A 20,519-nucleotide genomic window follows, 5' to 3' on the forward strand; every position below is an offset into this window, starting at 1 on the left:
GATTAGTTACTTACCTGTAATCCTAGTTCTCATCCAGGGGTATACTCATCAAAGTCATAATCTATGAATAATCCCCGCCCATGTGCGGGATCCCGGAGCATATAGAAAATACATATATATAAATATATATATATATATACATATGTGAAAACATATAAATGCAGCCTAATAATGTTCAAAACATGGCAATGCTGTAAATTACATATTTTTGCATAGTAGTGCCCCCGTAACCCGTAAGGAAAAAAGGAAGCATCAGGCAAATTATAACACAGCACTGCTTTATTGCCATAAAGCAACATGTAATTGTAGGCATTCGCCAGTAGGCTGCAGTAGAGTATCAAGAATCCAAGAAAACTGACACCTTGCCTTTAAGGCATTAGAGTAGGGGGACCGTGCCTTTAAGGCCTGCCCGTGACCCCCTGCTCCCATGATGCACTACAGGTGACAGTTGGGCCAGTTCTTTTTGGCGGTGCCTCCGCACCTGAGTAGATCTGCCTTCCATACATCACTTATTTAAAGAGAAAACATTGCTCGTCCGGGGAGGTGGGTGGGTCGCTTATGACTTTGATGAGTATACCCCTGGATGAGAACTAGGATTACAGGTAAGTAACTAATCCTTCTCATCCAGGGGATACTCATCAATAGTCATAATCTATGAATAGAGTAGCAAGCCCATACCCAAAGTCTCGCGGACGAGCAACAAAGCAGTTAAAACATACATTAAAAAACACATCTTGCATTACAGTTATGCGAATAGGTTCCTCAAAGAGGCCTGCCCCACCTGGGCGTCGGCCTGTGCGTCTGAATCTAGGCAATAATGGCGCGTGAAAGTATGGACTGAGCGCCATGTAGCCGCTTTACAGATCTCAGACATGGGAACGTTGCGAAGGAGTGCTACCGTAGAAGCCTTCCCCCGAGTAGAGTGTGCTCTAGGTTTACCCTGCAGAACTTTGTGGGACAGTTGGTAAGCCAAAGCTATACAAGAGACAATCCATCTAGAGATAGATCTCTTGGCCGCAGCCAGCCCGGTATTAGTGGGTCCATAGTTAACAAAGAGCCTGTCTGACTTTCTAAGAGTAAGGGTCTTAGCTAGATAGAATTTCAAAACCCTCCGGAGGTCAAGAGAGTGTAGAGCTCTCTCCGGGGGTGTGGTCGGCTGAGGAAAGAAGGTGGGCAACGTGATCACCTGATTAATATGGAAGTCCGAAACCACCTTGGGCAGGAAGCTCGGATGAGTACGGAGCACCACCCTATTAGCATGAAACACCGTGTAAGGTTCCTTGCAGCAGAGGGCCTGAATTTCACTAACCCTACGGGCCGAAGTGATGGCTACTAAGAAGGCAGCCTTCCAGGTCAGATGTTGCAAGGAGGCCTTATGAATCGGCTCAAAAGGACCTCCCATCAGTTTAGAGAGAACGATGTTCAGTTCCCAGGAAGGGGAAGGAGACCTCACAGGTGGGTAAACTTTCTTAAGCCCTTCTAAGAAATCCTTTACCACTGGCATCTGAAAGAATGAGGTCTGGGTAGGAGACTTCCTATAGGCTGTAATAGCAGCTAAGTGTACTCTGATGGAAGAGTACTTTAACCCAGACTTCGCCAAGTACAGTAAGTAGGGGAGAATAACCTGTTCTTGACCCCGGATCGGATCAAGGGTGTTATCTCTACACCAGAAGCAGAATCTTTTCCATTTAAAGCCATACGACTTCCTCGTGGAGGGCCTCTTCGCCTCCCGAAGAATGCTCATACAGTCCGGTGGAAGGTCTAGATGTCCGTACTGGATGAATTCAGGAGCCATGCCGTCAAGCGGAGGGAGGGGAGATTGGGGTGGAACACTCTCCCCTTGTCCTTGGTCAGCAAGTTCGGCAGGCATGGCAACCTCCTCTGTGGTACCTCCGACAGCTGGAGTAGATCCGGGTACCACCACTGCCGGGGCCACTCCGGTGCTATTAGGATCATCCGAGTTCTGGCCCTGTAGAACTTCTGAATCACAGCCGGGATGAGAGGGAGAGGAGGAAAAGCGTAAAGCAATGTCCTCGACCAGCTGATCAAAAGCGCGTTCCCCTGCGACCCCCGTTGAGGGAACCTGGAGGCGAAGACGGGGCATTTTTTGTTGTCCGCGTCTGCGAACAGATCGATGTCTGGTATGCCCCACAAGCGGAAGATGTCTTGAGCGACGCCTTCGTTGAGCACCCAGTCGTGCGCTTCGACGAAGTCTCTGCTGAGGCCGTCCGCCTGCACGTTCAGGGTCCCTGGCAGGTGAACAGCGACGATCGTCAGGTTTCTCGCCAGAAGCCATTTCCAGATTGACTGGGCCTCCAGAGACAGTACCCGTGATCTGGTCCCTCCTTGCTTGTTCAGATAGAACATAGTTGTGGTGTTGTCCGTCTGAACCTGAACATAGTTGGTCTGCAGGGATGGGTACAGGGACTTGAGAGCGAGATGGACTGCTCGTAGCTCCAAGAAGTTGATGTGATAGCTCTGCTCGGTAGCGGACCAGAGACCTTGTACTTGAAGCCGGCCCATATGAGCCCCCCAGCCCTGCATGGAGGCGTCTGTGACCACCGTCTGTGTCGGAGGCGCCTGATGGAATGGGACGCCGTGAAGCAGATGGGAGCGCTTCATCCACCACCGGATGGAATCTTTGGCGGCTTGATGAAGGGTAATGTGATCTTCCCAGCGGCCGGTCCTCTGCGACCACTGATCCTCTAGGTCTTGTTGCAGAGGACGCATGTGCAGACGTGCGTTGGGCACGATGTAGATGCACGAGGCCATGGATCCCAGGAGAGATGACACTTGTCTGGCTGTGGGATATTCCGTGCTGAGAAGCGTGCAGCTTTTTTGCAGCATGGAGGATAACCTCTCCTCCGAAGGACACACGCTTGCGCTTGAGGAGTCTAGAGAGGCGCCCAGGTAGTGGATCCGCTGAGTTGGATTGAGGATCGACTTCCGGTAGTTGACCTGAAGGCCCAACGAGTGTAGAAGGTTTAGGCAGAACGAGAGATGACTCTGGAGTTGAACCGGGGTGGAACTTTTTAAGAGCCAGTCGTCTAGATATGGGTAGACGAATATCTTCCGTTTGCGGAGAAATGCAGCCACCACCGCCATGCACTTTGAGAACGTTCGTGGCGCGGACTTGAGGCCGAATGGCAGGACTTTGTATTGATAATGTTGGTGAAAGATGCGAAATCTGAGAAACTTCCGATGTTTCGCTGAGACAGGAATGTGGAAGTATGCATCCTGTAAATCGATGGCACACATCCAGTCCCCTTGGTGTAGATGTGGGAAGATCTGGTGCAGTGCTAGCATCCTGAATTTTTCCCTTCTGAGAAATCTGTTGAGTAGGCGGAGATCGAGGATGGGTCTGTAGTCTCCGATCGCTCCTCTTTTCTGAACAAGAAAATACCGGGAGTACACTCCCCGATTTCTCTGCCTGTTTGGAACTTCCTCTATGGCGTTTTTGGAGAGGAGAGTGGCAACTTCGTCCTTTAAAAGCTTGTTTTGGCTGAGAGGGAGTGGCTGTTTCCGTGGGGGTACCTGCGGAGGGGGAGATTTGAACCTCAGCAAGTAGCCACGCTCTACAATACTCAGCACCCATTTGTCGTTTGTAATTGTATTCCACTCTGCCAGGTGAGCGGTGACACTTCCTCCCACCGGAGTGGCGAACGAGTGCGGAGGAAGTAAGTTTTCACTGCTTGGGAGGTTGCTTGTTAGAGGACTGCTGCTGTTTAGCATTTCCTCTTCCTCTGCCCCGGCCCCTTTGCTGAAACTGGGACCTCTGTTGGTTTTGAGAGGACCATTGGGGCGTTTGAACGCGCTGGTGAAAAGCACGTTTGTCGCCCTGGCGAAAGCGCTTGCGGAACTCTTTGCGTTTTTCCAGTCCCACAGCCTTTACAGTGTCCAATTCCGTTTTCATCTTGCTCATTTGGTCGTCCGCATGAGCTCCAAATAGCGATGATCCATTAAACGGCAGGTTAAGAATCCTTTTCTGCGCATCTGGTTTGAGGGCTGTTAATCTGAGCCAGGCCGAACGGCGGGAGCAGATGCCATGGGAGTAGCCATGCGCGGCTAGGTCTGATGCATCCGCCGCTGCGCTTATTACTTGGTTTGCCACCAGTCCGCCTTCATGTAGGATCTCCGTGAAGTCCTGCCTGTCCTCCCTAGGCAATCTCTCCACGAATCTGGCCAGGGAATCCCATAGGGAACGATCATACCTCCCTAGCAGGGCTGAAGCGCTAGCGACCTTCATATGCGCAGCAGATGTGTTGCACATTCTCCTGCCGTAGGAGTCCATCAGCTTGCTGTCCTTCTCAGGGGGGACAGAAGCAGATATTGAGGCTGAGTGAGACTTCATGGCCGCCGCCACTATCACCGAATCCGCTGGCGGGTCCGCCCTCAAGAATAAAGGGTCCTCGGCCGGAGCCTTGTACTTCTTTGCTATTCTCGAGGGGACCGAGCCCACTGTAGCCGGTGTAAGGAACGTGGCCATCGCTGGTTCTAACAATCCTGGCACCAACGGGAGCAGAGGTCTGGGAGCTGACCGATGGTGTAAAGTGTCAAAGATCACAGAAGTGGGTGCCTGAGGGGCGTGCAGTGCGATGTTCAACTTTTGCGCCCCTCTACCCAGGACGTCCGAGAAAGTTATAATGTCATCCACCGGGGACACTCGCGATGGAGGCGTGGATGAAAAAGTAGGAGAGTAGTCCCGGACTGAGGATCTTGTGGATGCAGTCCCAGTGGACGACCTGGTGCGTCGCCTCTTGTGGGAGCGTTCGCTTTGGTGAGCCCTTGATCCTGATCTGCGCTTGGACGGAGATCTTGGACGTTTTGGCGCGGTGCGACGGTCCCTGGAACGAGACCGGCGTGGTGAAATTGGCCGTGGATCCCTCGGAGGCGATTTACTCCTGCGCGGTGGGGAGTACATGCGGGAGTAGTCCGATCCCGGACTCCGACATGCGGCAGCGCCCACATCTCGTAACCAGCGCGGTGACAGTCCAAACCGCTCTGGAGCCTCGGGTGATCTTTCTGGAGATATTTGCACGATGTGCAGTCCCGGAGATGATGACTGTTCTCCTGGGGACCTCTCCGCGGGCGGTCCAGTCTTCGCCCTCGACGTCGAATCCCTTGACGTCGTCGACGTCTGCGTCACCATCGGCAAGTGTGAGGTATGCCGCTCTGGCACCTGACGTCGGCTAGATGATCTCGACGTCGGCCGTGTCTTCGACGTCGACCTCTCTCGCCGTCGACTGGGCGACTTCGACGTCGACCTCTCTCGACGTCGACTGGGCGACTTCGACGTCGACCTCTCTCGACGTCGACTGGGCGACTTCGACGTCGACCTCTCTCGACGCCGACTGGGCGACTTCGACGTCGACCTCTCTCGACGTCGACGTGGTGATCTTGACGGCGACCTCTCTCGACGTCGACTTCTTGACGTCGATCTTCCTCTCGACGTCGACCTTCTATGTCGCCGAGTGGGGGTAACCATCGACGGCGACCGGCCCACTCGCGGCGGAATGTACGTCGCCGCATCTCTCGACGTCGACCCCCTCGAGGGTGGCGGAGAGTGTCTCGACGTCGACGGAAGCCTCGACGTCGACGGAGACAGTTCAGATGTCACCAGACTAGCAGCCTTCGAGCCCGAAGGGCCGCCTCTCGACGCCGACTTACTTTTGCGCGGCGGAGACTCTTGATGGTGGGATGAATCCCTTGACGCCGAAGTTCTCTGCCTCTTCGCCGGCATCCTCGACGTCGACGGCGAACCTCTTGGACTCCTGGTCTTCTTGGAGCCCGGGGAGCTGGTATGTCGCCGTTTCTGTACTTGCGTAGCTGAAGAAGGTGGTCTTGATGAGGAATGCTCGCCTTCACGACGGCTTCGTTCCTTCTCCAGTCTTGCATGCAGTTTAATGCGCTCTCTGTCCCTCAGAGTGCGCTTTGAGAACTTCTGGCAGTGGGGACACTGGTCAGGATCGTGTTTTGATGGTAAACACACAATACACACCGAGTGTGGATCCAACAGTGCCATTTTATTACCACAAGAAGGGCATTTCCTGAATAAAGGAGACATTCTGACTGGAAAAAAATTGGAAAATTCACTGGAACCAGCAGAATTAGCCCTTATAAGCCAGAAAACGTCGAAAAAAGCTAGAAAAAGCTGTAATTCAAAATTTCAGTCAAAAAACTGAAGAGCTCAAGCTCCAGGATCCTCACAGAAGGAGCCGGAAAAAAGAACTGGCCCAACTGTCACCTGTAGTGCATCATGGGAGCAGGGGGTCACGGGCAGGCCTTAAAGGCACGGTCCCCCTACTCTAATGCCTTAAAGGCAAGGTGTCAGTTTTCTTGGATTCTTGATACTCTACTGCAGCCTACTGGCGAATGCCTACAATTACATGTTGCTTTATGGCAATAAAGCAGTGCTGTGTTATAATTTGCCTGATGCTTCCTTTTTTCCTTACGGGTTACGGGGGCACTACTATGCAAAAATATGTAATTTACAGCATTGCCATGTTTTGAACATTATTAGGCTGCATTTATATGTTTTCACATATGTATATATATATATATATTTATATATATGTATTTTCTATATGCTCCGGGATCCCGCACATGGGCGGGGATTATTCATAGATTATGACTATTGATGAGTATCCCCTGGATGAGAACTTGGTCTTAAAATACAAACTATAATTTTCTAAAACTGGTCTGAATCTCCATTTTGAGTTATGCGTGCATTATTGATCACTGTTGTGCAATAATGCAGGTCTTTCACTCCTCTGTGTTAGGCCTAAGGCTGCTCGTCCACACTACCACTAATAGAACACTTTGGGTTTTACATTGAACCATGTACACTTTTGGAGAACCCCTGGACTCATTGCACGGTATACCCATCTAGTGGTAATGCCATATACAAAGTCAACTTCTTACATAACATATCTCCAATATAAGTACACTAAAATTGTATGCAACTGAAAATTACTTTGTAATGTTTGATCACGTTAGTAAATTCTCTTTAGTGCGAAAGGGTCGTCTTAAAACATAGGCCCCTTTAAGATGATCATTCTTTGAAAAGTTACAAAATGTAGCAAGCACCTTCTTATTTTTTGGGGGAAAAGTACAAAGATACTGCTTTGGATACTTATGTAATCAGTCATCACAAGAATGTATCTATGGTGGGAACTGTTGTGCACTTGTTGTAGTTCTAGGGAACTCCAAAGGTATAACTAAGTAACTTAATTCGGGCACCTAACTCTCCAGGGGTAGCAAAGCCTCGAAGTGAATGCATACTCTACGACATCAGTGTTTAAACATCAGGAAAGCCTGCTCCATGCCAGATTTAGAAGATATCCACAAATAAACAAGTCACTTACCTGTCACAATAGTTTTGAAGCTAGATTGGCATGCAATGGATTATTCCATCATCTCCTGGGTGAGATCACGGAAAGTTCTTGGGAAAGTGTACATTTTTGGCGTTGACCTAAGACCAAGTCCACATGGCTAATGAATACTGACCATAAGCTCAAAAACACCTCAGTGAAGTATGTGATAATACTTACATTCTCTTTCATTCATCTATCACATCTCCCCAGAAAAGTGCATGGTGTTTGGTCTGTTAACTATTTCTTAATTAAGTATACCTCCTATTTGAACTACTCCCCCCTCACAGGTGTCAGCGAGCTGTTCACATGTGAATCTTGACGCAGCAGACTCGATGAATTTGAAAGGCTGAGTCTACCTTGGGTATGCTCTTTGGATTTGTCTAATGGCCACACTATCTTTATGCAGCTGCCAATAGGCAGTTGAATTGTGAGTGCCATGATCTTAGCAACTATACACAATGATGTAATAGCTATCAGAAAAACATTCTTAAGTGTAAGATGTTTTTGTGCATTTCTCTACATTGTGGTAGCATTGATCTAATGAGAAGAGTGTTCAGTTCCCATCTTGGTTAAAATTATCTACAAGACTTTTAAAAGCATTTTTATCATTGTGCATGGAAAAGAGATTTTTTTAAGAATGTCGAAATAGCTGTAAAGTGTACCTTAAAAGAGGCACAACTTAACAGATAGACAAAAAGTTTAAAAGGTACAGTAATGACCACATCAGTTAAATCTGCATTTTTGTATAACACCATGAACCAAACCATTTCAACTTAGGTGCATAACACATCCCTGTTGTTGGTCCACAAGCATCCTTTTAAATGTGCATGCATCTTACTGGAAAATGTAAAAGGCCACATTTGCAAACTTTAGGATCCATGCTGAGTTCCAGGTCTTGGTCCTGGGTGCCAGACCTTCCCATACCTCCTGGTGTCTGGCACCATTGTCAACTTCATGTTTTACTATGGACCTGCTCATTAAATTCAGTACCATGGTTCTATTGCTCACTCAGGGGCAACTGTAATGAAGGTCATGTGTGATATCCAGCACTTGTTTACCGCCAGATGTATGAGGGTATTTGTGGGAAGAGTACGCAAAGATGTAGAAACAATTCACTGACATTACATTCCCCTCACATAAGAGATACGCATACCTGGGCAAGACATTTTTGCATTTGTACAAACAATGTATGTTTTCAATGAAAGTTTGGTGTAATTCCCATTCGCATGATTCTTGTGAATTTCCCATTTCTTGAGCCAATTTTGAATGATTTTTGTCACTCCCTGTTAGTTGGGATCTGACCAACGATCCCAGTATCTGTTTAGAAAAGCACTCTAAGTCAGAGATGATAGAGCTACTCAACTTCGGTTAGCACTATTTCCTGTGGATACTCTAACTGCAGATTCCTCGCCTTAGAATACTACCCGGGCGCCAGACTGGATCGGCAAGCTATCCCATCAATGCCCCATGCGGTCCAGTATTTCGCACTGTGAGGCTTCGCACCGACTCTCTACCATCCCAGAAGCGAAGGTAGAGTCGCATATAAGAGCCACTCCTACATGCGGATGTCAGTTTCTTGTTTGCCTCTTTCCCTGCCATCAGAAACGGTGTGCGACTCAATCAGTGGTACCATTGTGCAGATTCCTAACATGCAACATTTTAGATGTTAAAAGAGGTCACTCTGCAGAATGTAAAGGTGAAAGGACGTTAGGGAATCTGTGGTTAGATAGAACGTACACCAGAGTGATACAGAAGGTAAGTTACTTGTTCTGATGGATACTTCTAACCGCAGATTCCACACCATTGAATGCATACTAAAGCAGTACCTCCTCTAGGTGGAGGGCCTGTGACTCAGAGTTTTCCTCGATCTGAAGGATCGGCATGCATCGCAGTCTTGTTCTTTGTGCTCTGGGGATAAGCACAAGTTACACACCTCATGTAAGTCCGTACACAGATACTTCACGTGGCACAGAGGGCCGAATTTGAACGGAGTCTGTTCCATCGACAAGGAGCCGGCACGATGCGGATAGGCCGGAAGGCCACCCGCGAAATTCCAATCAAAATTGAGATTTCTTGATGGTTGAGTCAAACTGCGGAGAAAAGGAAAAGTGTTTGAAAACAATACCGTCGAGGGTAGAGTGGATTGCGCACCGAGGGAAACCCAAGGACTGATTCCGTAACGGAGGGCAGCAATACACGTCCATACCCGATGGCGAAAAAAAACTATCTAACAATGGAGTCGATGCCCATGCCCACTATCACCAAAAGGAGGAGTCACCTTAGCTGCTGACTGGAAAGACTTCTTCGAAGAAAAACAACTTGCAAACATCCTGAACCAACACTAGATGGCAGAAGAATGCAATCTACAGTTCACATGCCTTGAACAGATTTTTCTGACGATTCTTGTCACTAAAGGAAGAGCTTAGTGCTCCGGGATCCTAACAGTAGGAGCAGGAAAAATTAACTGGCCTGTCACCTGTGAGGCATGATGGGTTACAAGGGGTGCAATGAGGTTCTTAAAGGCAAAGTACCAATTTTTCTGTGTTATTCTTTGAACAGCAGCCTATTGGTTAACAAGGTCTCATTCCTTTCCTTTTTATTAATTAAAGTTTTAGAAGAATTTCTATAGTCATTTGTTTATTAATGACACGAGTTTCTTGTTTGTGTAACTCTCAATATGAAAAGTAAATGCTTCTGGCCACGGATATAGACACACACATACACACAGACGTACACGTAAAGTAACATGTACAGGTTTGCTACACATATACATATATATATATATATATATATATATATATATATAAGAAGTGCTCCGGGTACCTACACGTGGGCGGGACTATTCAGTGCTTATAACTTTGATGAGAATACCTTGTAAGGGAACTTCTGAAACCCTTAGAAGTGTATCTTTAGGGTTGTAGATCTGACCGTGGCAGAACTAGCCTTAAAACGTTCCAAGGCCAAATCAGCTTTCTTCCTAAATAGTTTGGTACCTCTGAAGTGGAGGTCCATGAGAGGACTGAACCATGGGGGAAATCAGAACATTCTCAGCCAGACATGCTTGCAAACAGTAATGGATGTCCCCCTAGACCTTGCACCCGAATTGTATCTTAGAAGTGGCCCTGAAGTTGCTAGGGGAGATTATGAATGAGAGTGCCTACCATATACCACAGCGCGTGCATGTAGCGTCCTAGCAAAAGGTAGCATTTGACTCAAATGCTAGGCTTCCCACTGCAAAGATATATTCGGCCTAAGCTTTCAATATTTTTGTTTAATTCCCCGTCAGCTGGTATAGTAGGAAAAGTGCTAAGAGACAGACAAGAAGAGGGTGAGGCCTGAGAAATAAGGCTTTCTAGGGACGGGTGCTACGACAAAAATAAAGGGTCATACGGGGCCAATCTATACCTTCTGGTTATTGACGGCAGGGGAAGAGGATGGGCTGGTCCATGCAGCTGGTACAGGTCTAGAAGATCCTCATTAAACAGAAAAAGTGGCTCTGAGGTATAGACCGTGAACTGTAAGACCTCAGGGAGAATGTATGAGTAAGTTTCTACTTTAACTCCAGAACGTCTGCAGGATTTCGTATTATGGAATAGTAGGAAGATGCACTAGGGAAAAGAGACCCTTATTGGGCCCAAAAAACCTTGTTTTTGGGAGGGATAAATGCTACTGGTGTTGGCCAGGTTCTGAAACTTGAGGATTATCCTGATCGGAGTTTGTACCACGCAAGTTATACAGAGACGGGTGCTCTTGTGCTTTCTTTCCCTCCAGGTGACGTGCCTACCTTCTACACCTATGCACAAGTGCCATGGCTTGTGAAATAGCAATTGTCTGCTCTGGAGCAGGTGTCTGTATTGGAGCAGCAATCGGGGTCCACATTAGCATAATCACAAAAGGAGAAGGTTTTTGGGAGAACAGTGGCAGAATCAATAGGTGATTTGATGATGCAACCTGAAGTGGCAGAAAGATGCAAAATGCACAGAGGAAATTCAAATATCCCTAGAGGTTCCATGGGGGTTGAAGGCGCTCAAGGGGATCACAGCATGATGGAAGACCTCAAGCATGGAGTTGAGGTATGGGCCAGATCAAAGATTTATGAGGAGATTCAAGCTCCGGAAAGGCGAGAAAAAAAAGGAACCAATAGTGGCACAATTATGAGGGTGCTGTATGGAGTCACAGATGTTAAAGGGACATCTCTTCTGGCGTAGCCAGGAGCTGGCAGCTCCTAACATAGGGGGAGAGCTATGGAGAAATGTTTTCTGGACCAGTCTGGCACCTGGGGTAATAGTCAAAAGGCGAGGAATCTGCAGGTAGAAGTATCCATTAGAAAAACACTTGCAACTTGGCTGGGAAGTACATGATACATAAATAATATATTGAATATGCTACTTACCAGTATGCATCTGTTCTTGGCATGTAGGGCTGCTGACATTCATATCTGTGCATAGATCGCCGCCTAGTGTTGGGTCCGGATGTTTGCACGTTGTTGTCCTGGAAGAGTCTTCGAAGTATCCTTGGATAGGTGACTCCTCCCCTGGACTACAGTGCGCATGGGCATCCTCTCCATCCTCAGATTGTTTTTCGCCATTGTGGCAGTGATGGAGTAGATACAGAAAGTGATGACCATGCTTGCAGTAATTCTGAGAGCTGCAGCTGCGACAGGCGCCGGGGAGGAGGGAGGGCGATATGAATGTCAGCAGCCCTACATGCCAAGAACAGATGCATACTGGTAAGTAGCATAGTCAGTTCGAGGCATGTGGGCTGCTGAATTCATATCTGTGCATAGAATACATAGCAGTGCCCTCTATTGGCGGCGGCTACCCGTGCCAGCTGCAGCGGTCTGAAAAAGTGTTTTGAGAACAGCCTGTCCTACAGCTGCCTGCTGTTTTGACTGCACATCTACGCAATAGTGTTTTGTAAATGTGTGTGTAGTGGACCATGTGGCTGCTCTGCATATATCATGCAGGGGAATATTTCCTAGGAAGGCCATGGAGGCCCCCAACTTACGTGTTGAGTGGGCTCGTGGTGGAATAGTTAATGTGCGTTTTGCTTTTTGATAACAGATTTGAATACACTTAACTATCCATCTGGCTATCCCTGCTTTGGAGATGGCGTTACCTTTGTGGTGTGGGGCAAAGGCAACGAACAGTTGTTTTGTTTTCCTGAAGGGTTTAGTCCTATCGATGTAGTACATGAGGGCCCTCCGTACATCTAGTGTATGTAGTGCCCTTTCTGCAACAGTTTGTGGGTTTTGGAAGAAAACTGGCAGTTCAATAGTCTGATTCATGTGGAACTGCGATATTACTTTGGGCATGAATTTGGGGTTGGTACGTAGTACGACCCTGTTGGTGTGAACCTGTATAAATGGCTCTTGAACGGTTAGTGCCTGGAGTTCACTAACTCTTCTTAGGGAAGTGATCGCTACAAGGAAGGCCACTTTCCAGGTAAGGAATTGAATCTCGCATGAGTGTAGAGGTTCAAAGGGTGGACCCATTAGGCGTGTGAGGACCAAGTTGAGGTTCCACATTGGAGCCGGTGGGTGGCTTGGTGGAATGACTCGTTTGAGTCCTTCCAAGAATGCTTTGATGGCAGGCACTCTGAATAGAGAGAGGTGCTGCCTGGTTTGCAGATAGGCTGAGATTGCGGTCAAATGGACAAGTATAGAGGTGTACGCCAGATTGCATCGATATAGGTGTAAGAGATAACAGATGATGTTTTGGATGGATGCGTCCAGCGGGTTGATGTCATTATTACCGCAATAAATGACGAACCTTTTCCATTTGGCTGCATAGCAAGCTCTGGTAGTGGGTCTCCTGGCCTCCTTGATGATGTCCATACAGTCGGGTGGCAGGTTGAGATAGCCAAACTCTAGGACTTCAGGAGCCAGATCGCCAGATTCAGCTGTTGCGGATCTGGGTGCTGAACCTCTCCATGGTTCTGCGTCAAATGCGCGGGTTTGATCCGCAGCCTTTGATGCGGCACCACAGAAAGTTCGAGGAAGGTGGTGTGCCACGGCTGGCGTGCCCACGTGGGAGCAACTAGGACGAGTGTCAGGGAGTGTTGTCGGAGTTTGCGGGCCACTAGCGGCATCAATGGCGCTGGGGGAAAAGCGTACGCAAATCTGCCGGACCAGTTCATCCATATGGCATTGCCCTGCGACTGCGGATGTGGGAATCTGGCGGCGAAGCTTTGGCATTTTGCGTTTTCGCTTGTCGCGAATAGGTCTATCTCCGGATGACCCCACTGCTGGAAGTACGGTTGGAGTACTGATGGGTGTAACTCCCACTCGTGCATCTGGTGGCTGTGTCTGCTGAGCAGATCCGCCATCTGGTTGTCCTTGCCAGGGAGGTGTTCCGCCATGAGGAACATGTTCCTTTGAATGGCCCACTTCCACATGCTCTGAGCCAGATGAGACAACTGCGGAGAGTGTGTGCCTCCCTGTTTCTGTATGTAGTACATTGCGGTCATGTTGTCCGTCCGGATCAACACGACCTTGTTGCATAGATGTACTTTGAATGCCTTCATGGCTAGGAAGATTGCCATCAATTCCAGAAGGTTGATGTGCAACTTCTTTTGTTGTGTTGTCCATAGCCCTTGCACTGTGTAGTGGAGTACATGAGCTCCCCATCCCTGGAGAGACGCGTCCGCTGTCAGTACTATCTGTGGGACAGGCTCTTGGAATGGTCGGCCCTTGCAAAGGTTTTGTGGATTCCACCAATGCAGAGTTGTATGCCCGACCGCTCACCAACACTAGGTCCTTTAACTGTCCTTGAGCCTGATTCCACGGACGTGCTAGGCACTCCTGAAATGGGCGCATATGTAATCTCGCGTGCGGGACTATGAAGATGCAGGAGGCCATCATGCCTATCAACTGCATAAACACTCGCGCTGGAAGTGAGTGATTGGGTTTGAATTTGGAGATCAGCAGTTGTATGCTGTTGATCCTCACTAAATTTGGCTGAGCTGTGGCCGCTAGAGTGTCTATAGTCGCACCTAGGTACTGTTGTACGTGTGCGGGCTGGAGATGGGACTTTGGATAATTTAGTGAGAATCCCAGACTGTGAAGAAGGTGAATGGTGCGGGACATGTGGCTTGCACATTGCTGGGCTGACTTCGCTTGAACGAGCCAGTCGTCTAGGTAGGGGTAGACGTGTATATGCTGCCTCCGTAGATGTGCTGCCACCGTAGCTAGGCACTTCGTGAAAACCCTGGGCGCTGTTGTCACGCCGAAGGGAAGGACTTTGAACTGATAGTGCTGCCCCTGAACAGTGAACCTGAGGTATTTTTTGTGTGAGGGGTGGATGGGTATGTGAAAGTACGCATCCTTGAGGTCCAGTGTGGCTAGGAAGTCTCCCTGCTTGAGAAGCGGAAGGACTTGCTGTAGAGTGAGCATGTGAAAGTGCTCTGAAAGAATGTACTGGTTCAGGGGTCTCAGGTCTAGTATAGGTCTGAGCGACCCGTCCTTTTTTGGAATTAAGTAGAGGGAGTACACTCCCGCACCCTGCTCGTGGATGGGTACGACCTCTATAGCGCCTTTTAGAAGCATACTTTGCACTTCTTGCTGTAAGAGCGTTAAGTGCTCTGAGGACATAGGACGGCTTCTTGGTGGTATTGTGGGTGGAGTGGAGGTTAACTCCAGACAGTAACCGTATTTTACAATATCTTTGACCCACCTGTCCGTGGTGATGGAATTCCACGTGGACAGGAACCTTTGTAGTCTTCCCCCGACAGGTGTTATGTGGTCGGGAGGAAGGGAGAGGGCGTCACTGCTTGTTCTTGGGGGAGGACCTGGTGTTGCCGTAGCCGCGTCCTCTGCCCTTTGTGCTGGAGCCACGATATCCACCTCGGGTGTTTTTATCATAGGTGGTCTGTGTATTGCCTTTGTTATATGTTTGTTGTGACCCCTGTCCTCTACCTGCTCCCTTGTTTCCGGGGCGACGAAAGGAGCCGCTCCGAAAGGACTGAGTTTGTAGGGCGCCCATGGACTTTGCAGTGTCCGTGTCCTTTTTTATCTTTTCGAGGGAGGTGTCAACCTCTGGCCCGAATAAATAGTCGGGGTTGACGGGCTGGTTCAGTATATTGTTTTGTACCTCAGGCTTGAATCCTGAGATCCGTAGCCAGGCATGTCGTCGCAACATGACGCTTGTGTTTATGGCTCTGGCAGCCGTGTCTGCAGCATCTAGTGCGCATTTGATGGAAGCGTTCGTTAGTAGCTGTCCTTCTCTGATGAGCATTTCTGCGCCTTCCTTGAACTGGTCAGGGAGATGTTGGAATATTTGCTCCAGTGTGTCATAGTGCGCTCTATCATAGCGAGCAAGGAGCGCTTGAGTGTTGGCTATGCGCCATATGTTGGCAGCTTGGGCGGCAACCCGCTTGCCAGAGGTTTCTAACACCTTGGACTCTTTGTCCGGGGGGGGGGGGGCGTCACCTGTTGTTTGCGAGTGTGCCCTCTTGCGTGCATTCGCTACGACGATGGAGTCGAGTGGTAATTGTCCTCTGATGTAAGTAGGATCCCCAGGTGCTGATCTGTATTTTTTATCAATCCTGGGGTTTATCACTCGTGCCCTGGTGGGTTCTTTGAAAATGTCCTTGGCTGGTTTGAGGACCCCCTTCAACATTGGCAGAGTCTTTACATGTCTTTCTGAGGATGCAAAGGTGTCCATTAGAAAGTCATCTTCGATGGTATCAGAGTGAAGCTGTACCCCATGGTTATTTGCAGCACGTTCGATAAGAGCGTTGAACGCCGCAGTATCCTCCGTGGGAGATGTTTTTGCCCCATAGAGTTGTTGGTCCTGTGCATCGAGAGGTGCACTGGGGTCTGCAGGGTCGCCCCAAGTTTGATCAGGGTCCTGCTGGTCATCAGGGTCCGTGTCTACATGGTAGGGGACTTGGTCATCCATGTAGTCCTCCAATGCATCTGTATCGGAGCGTGTGGGGGAGAACCGGTGTGGATCCTGGTAGGATGAATGGAAGGGTTCATAAAGGAGAGGTTCCGATTCTGCGGGCAACTTCCTTTTTAGTGGGATCCTGAAAGGGTCCAATGGCGGCTCCGAAGTTATCCTTCGGTCGTGGAGAATCATCCTGCCAGTGTCGGCGTCGATGATACGTGCCGGAGACGTCTCAGCAGGTGTGACCGTAGGTTGGGTGACCCGTGTCCTGAGTTGGAACATTTTTGGGATTGTCGACGGAGGCAAGCCGAAGGTAATGTTGGCCGGCACCGAAGAGGCTGCTGGAGCTCCGATCGAACCGGAACCCGACGTGTCCTGGAGGACAGCTGTGGTTTTGCTGCCTTGCGTCGCACCAGGTCGTACTTGGGGCGCCTTCGAGGCTGTGGCACCGGCCAGGCCCGTAGAGGCGGCCGTGGATTTTTTCGGCGCCGGCGGTTCATCGAGTCGAGGTGCAGAGATCACCGTCGAAGTCTTCGATACCTGAGGCTTAGGTGTCGTCGAGGGAGCGATGCGAGACACAGCATGCGGTACGGCCCTTGGTGTCGTTGGTGCCGGTAGCCGAGCAGGTTTGTCGGTGCCGATGGCTTTTTTCCCTTTGTCGACTCCAACGTCGCCCGCTTCAAGTTCGGCACCGAAGTCCCTCTTGGTGCGGTCGGTGCCGACGCGGTGCGCTGGCGTCGAAGGCCTCGATCCGACCAGCGCCACTTTCAGTTTCGGTTTCGGTGGAACCGGAGCAGCTTTCGGTTTCGGTTTTGTGGTAGGGAAACCAGCCTGTTTATGTAGTAATGGCTGCCGCTGAACGTCCGAGGCCGGGCCCGAGGGCGGGGCCGAAGAACTGCGGGATGGGTCTCGGGTAAGGCCCGAAGGCGATCCCTCGACCGGAGCCATAGGCTGTGGCACTGGTGTTTGAACGGTTTGAACAGGTAGGCCTTGTTCATCATTGGAGCTACTTTCTTCGGCCCCTAAGGCCTCCTCGTCGTCTCCTACCTCGGTGTCGTCTTCACCTCTGTGGAAGAGTGACTCGTCTACCTCGTCCGATCCGGGTTCGTGTTCGGAAACGGGACTGGAGGGCAAGACTTCTAATTCCTCGACGTCTTCGGCCTCGTCGAAGATGTCTGTTGGGGCCGGTGCCGCGTGCTGCGCCTCAAGTCTCGCCGCTCGTCGATTCCGCAGAGTCTTCTTGGAACGGAACCGGGCACAGGCCATGCATGTCGATTCGTCGTGGTCCGGCGAAAGGCATTTGTTGCACACCGGATGGACGTCGATGTGTGGGTACTTCGCATTGCATACCGGACATGTTTTGAATGGCGTCCTCGATTCCATCGTCGAAGTAGGCGATGGACAGGGAAATGCGAAAAAAGTCGGTGCTGAAAGTTAGTAAACTAACAGGATTGTATCGAAACCCGATCGATAAACAGTACCGACGCAAACTAAAGGCCTTTAGGCCTCGAAAGAATATTTTCCTAACTTGAGCTAAGATAGCACATCCGAACCCAATGGCGGAAAAAAACAATCTGAGGATGGAGAGGATGCCCATGCGCACTGTAGTCCAGGGGAGGAGTCACCTATCCAAGGATACTTCGAAGACTCTTCCAGGACAACAACGTGCAAACATCCGGACCCAACACTAGGCGGCGATCTATGCACAGATATGAATTCAGCAGCCCACATGCCTCGAACATAACATTTTAAGGACTACAACTCAGAATAATAAAAGTTGTAAAAACATTTGTAGTCTTATCTATTGTAAGAATTTGAAAAGGGAAGCCAGTGGATACTGTGTTTTGCATTTTTCAGGGTGTAAAGATTTTGCAGCTTAGTCCGAAGTGTACACTGACCTTTGCCTGGGAGGAAGGTTCAATTTATAGTCACCTGAGAAAGTTAATGTACTTATTCACTAAGAATCTCTCAAGATGCACCGCAACCACAATATATCAATTTTGAACATTTTAGGAGTTTTGGCAAAATTAACGAATCATATAAGTTCAGTTTAAAGCATTATTGCTCTAGTTTGTGTGGCACAAAACAAGACAGAATTACTTTTGGAACAGAGCTCAAGTTTATATTCAGAATTATGAGCGATATTTTGTTTGTGCAAAATAAAGCATTCTTTTTCACCTTCTAAAGATGGAGGTTATCATTGACTTGTGAGGGGGAACAGAAAAGTTGTAAGCAAGATATTGTCAGTTCAGTCTTACCTTCTGAGGATTCAACACTTTAATAACTTGTGTGACAGATCCTGCATTGAATGCTGGAACCACATTACTGCTGGGAGAGAGAAGCTGCAGCTGGAATGTCTGAAAGAAGGGAAGAAATACGACGTTTAGAGAGATGTAAATCTGAGATTGTTGATTTCTGCGAATACAACCTGTGGAGTAGAAATGGAGTCAAACCTTTGGTACTGCGGCCTGGAACACAAAGTCTGTCATTTCCACCTCTGTGCTGTTGAAGGCATGTATTGTTATCACAGTCACACTAGGGTTGGTGTTGGAACGCTCAAAGCTAAATTCGATCTTCAGTCCATTTTTGTTGTAGGCAGTCATAGAAGGAATCCCTGCAGCAGAAAAAAGAGAAAAAGTTGGTCTGCACATCACATTTCATATTTACCCTGTGTCAAGGAAGTTGAAAGTTAGAGATGACTGGTAGCAGAGCACTAGGTGCCTCACACGCCCCCATATTCTGATACACTCCAACAGATAACGACCAAGATAGTCTGAAAACTACTAGCTCAGAACAGAAAACATCTCCCTCCTGTAACATTTCTGTAGCTGGTCACATGGGCTCATGCCTTTAAATATGTGGTGCTAATTATAAGTGCTTGGGACAGATAACGCACGGTGCATACCATAAGACCGAGCAGGAATTGAATGCATTACAATTTCATGAAACAGATAGTACCAATTACACTCATCCCAGATTTAGAAAATGCTATCTAATAAAAGTGTTGGTACTCTCAGTTCGAAGACTCTCTTCAATTACCAAATTGGGGATGAACATTACCTATTTTGTTGTGCATTAGCAGTTTTAAACAGTTTTGAATAGGAGGTGTTACAATGCATCTGGACTGTCATTAGGGTAGTATCTGGATCACCACCACACATTTTATTGGAATAGTGACAAGAAAGAATGTTTGCAATCTTTAGGATTCACTTAATCAGTTATCTGGCTTAAAGGATTTTATGTTAACTGTAATTTAAAACAATACACATTTTAGATCAGAATACAATGTATTAACCTCTACTCCCCCAAATACCCAAACATCAAGCAAGCAGCACATCCTTCTACATAACAGAAATGCAGGTTTCTAGAGACTGCTCATTATCTCAGTCAAAGGTCACCTCCTATGCTACCACACCTAACCACTGCCTAGTCTGCATCCTTACATGAGCCCAGTATGTACCCTTCGGTGATTTTCTCATCTCAGCAGTCCTAACATTGTTTTTAGAGTAGAGAGATCATTGACTAATAAGTTGTTTAACGCATAGGGTAATAGCAGGATTACCACCAAACGTTATATCATAATAGCGACAAATGCATGACAATTCGTGAAACCTTTAGGATCCACTTCATCGGTTGGCTGTCAAAGGTTTTTATGGTAACTTTAATCGTAAATTAGTTTAAATATATTTTACGTCAGAATACAATTTGTTCATGCCCATCCACCAAGAGACAAAGCAAATCAAACTTTTCTGCAGGAGTGTAGCAGTTAGAAAACAGTTTTTGAACTCAAAGGGGACCCTGACAAATGTATGCTACAAGTTGTTTAATGCATAGCTCAGTTTGTAATGTACTAGATCTTTCTGCAGACTCTTACACTATGAAAAGTGAGGTCTAAATCTGGAGCTGTTAACATGTTATTTGCCAATAGATTGTTGTTGTGGAACTGCAGGGTGTTGTAACTCCATGAGTTCACTTAACATGTCATTCCAGTAGATCTCTGACTGACATATGTACCAAATGGCACCTTTCATTACATTTGCTCGAACAATATTGAGGTACATATGGATATATCTTACACATCATAGGTGGGTTTACAACCAGTTAGAGGTAATCTTAAAATTGACCTCGGGTGTATGTATTTTTTACTTTGCGGTGTGTTTATCCACAGGCTAATTTTGCAGTGTTTCATAGATTTTCAAAACAAAAGATAAAAAGAAATGGGGCAATGTAGCTAGAAAAGTCACAGCACTGAAGGGCT

At 48.1% G+C, this 20,519-nt stretch overlaps 1 protein-coding gene across 4 annotated transcripts in view; it reads right to left on the reverse strand.

Annotated features, from left to right (window-relative positions):
* Positions 1-20,519, reverse strand: part of AP1G1 (adaptor related protein complex 1 subunit gamma 1) — a 691,372-nt gene that overhangs the window by 25,179 nt on the left and 645,674 nt on the right. For all 4 annotated transcript variants that reach the window (XM_085636792.1, XM_085636794.1, XM_085636795.1 and 1 more), the window contains 2 exons: positions 18,715-18,875; positions 18,520-18,618 (listed from right to left, as the gene is read on the reverse strand). In XM_085636792.1, coding sequence (XP_085492918.1) covers positions 18,520-18,618; positions 18,715-18,875 — 260 coding nt within the window. The remainder of the gene's footprint in view (positions 1-18,519; positions 18,619-18,714; positions 18,876-20,519) is intronic.

Source organism: Triturus cristatus, chromosome 12 (assembly GCF_964204655.1).
Source record: "Triturus cristatus chromosome 12, aTriCri1.1, whole genome shotgun sequence".
Classification (NCBI taxonomy): domain Eukaryota; kingdom Metazoa; phylum Chordata; class Amphibia; order Caudata; family Salamandridae; genus Triturus; species Triturus cristatus.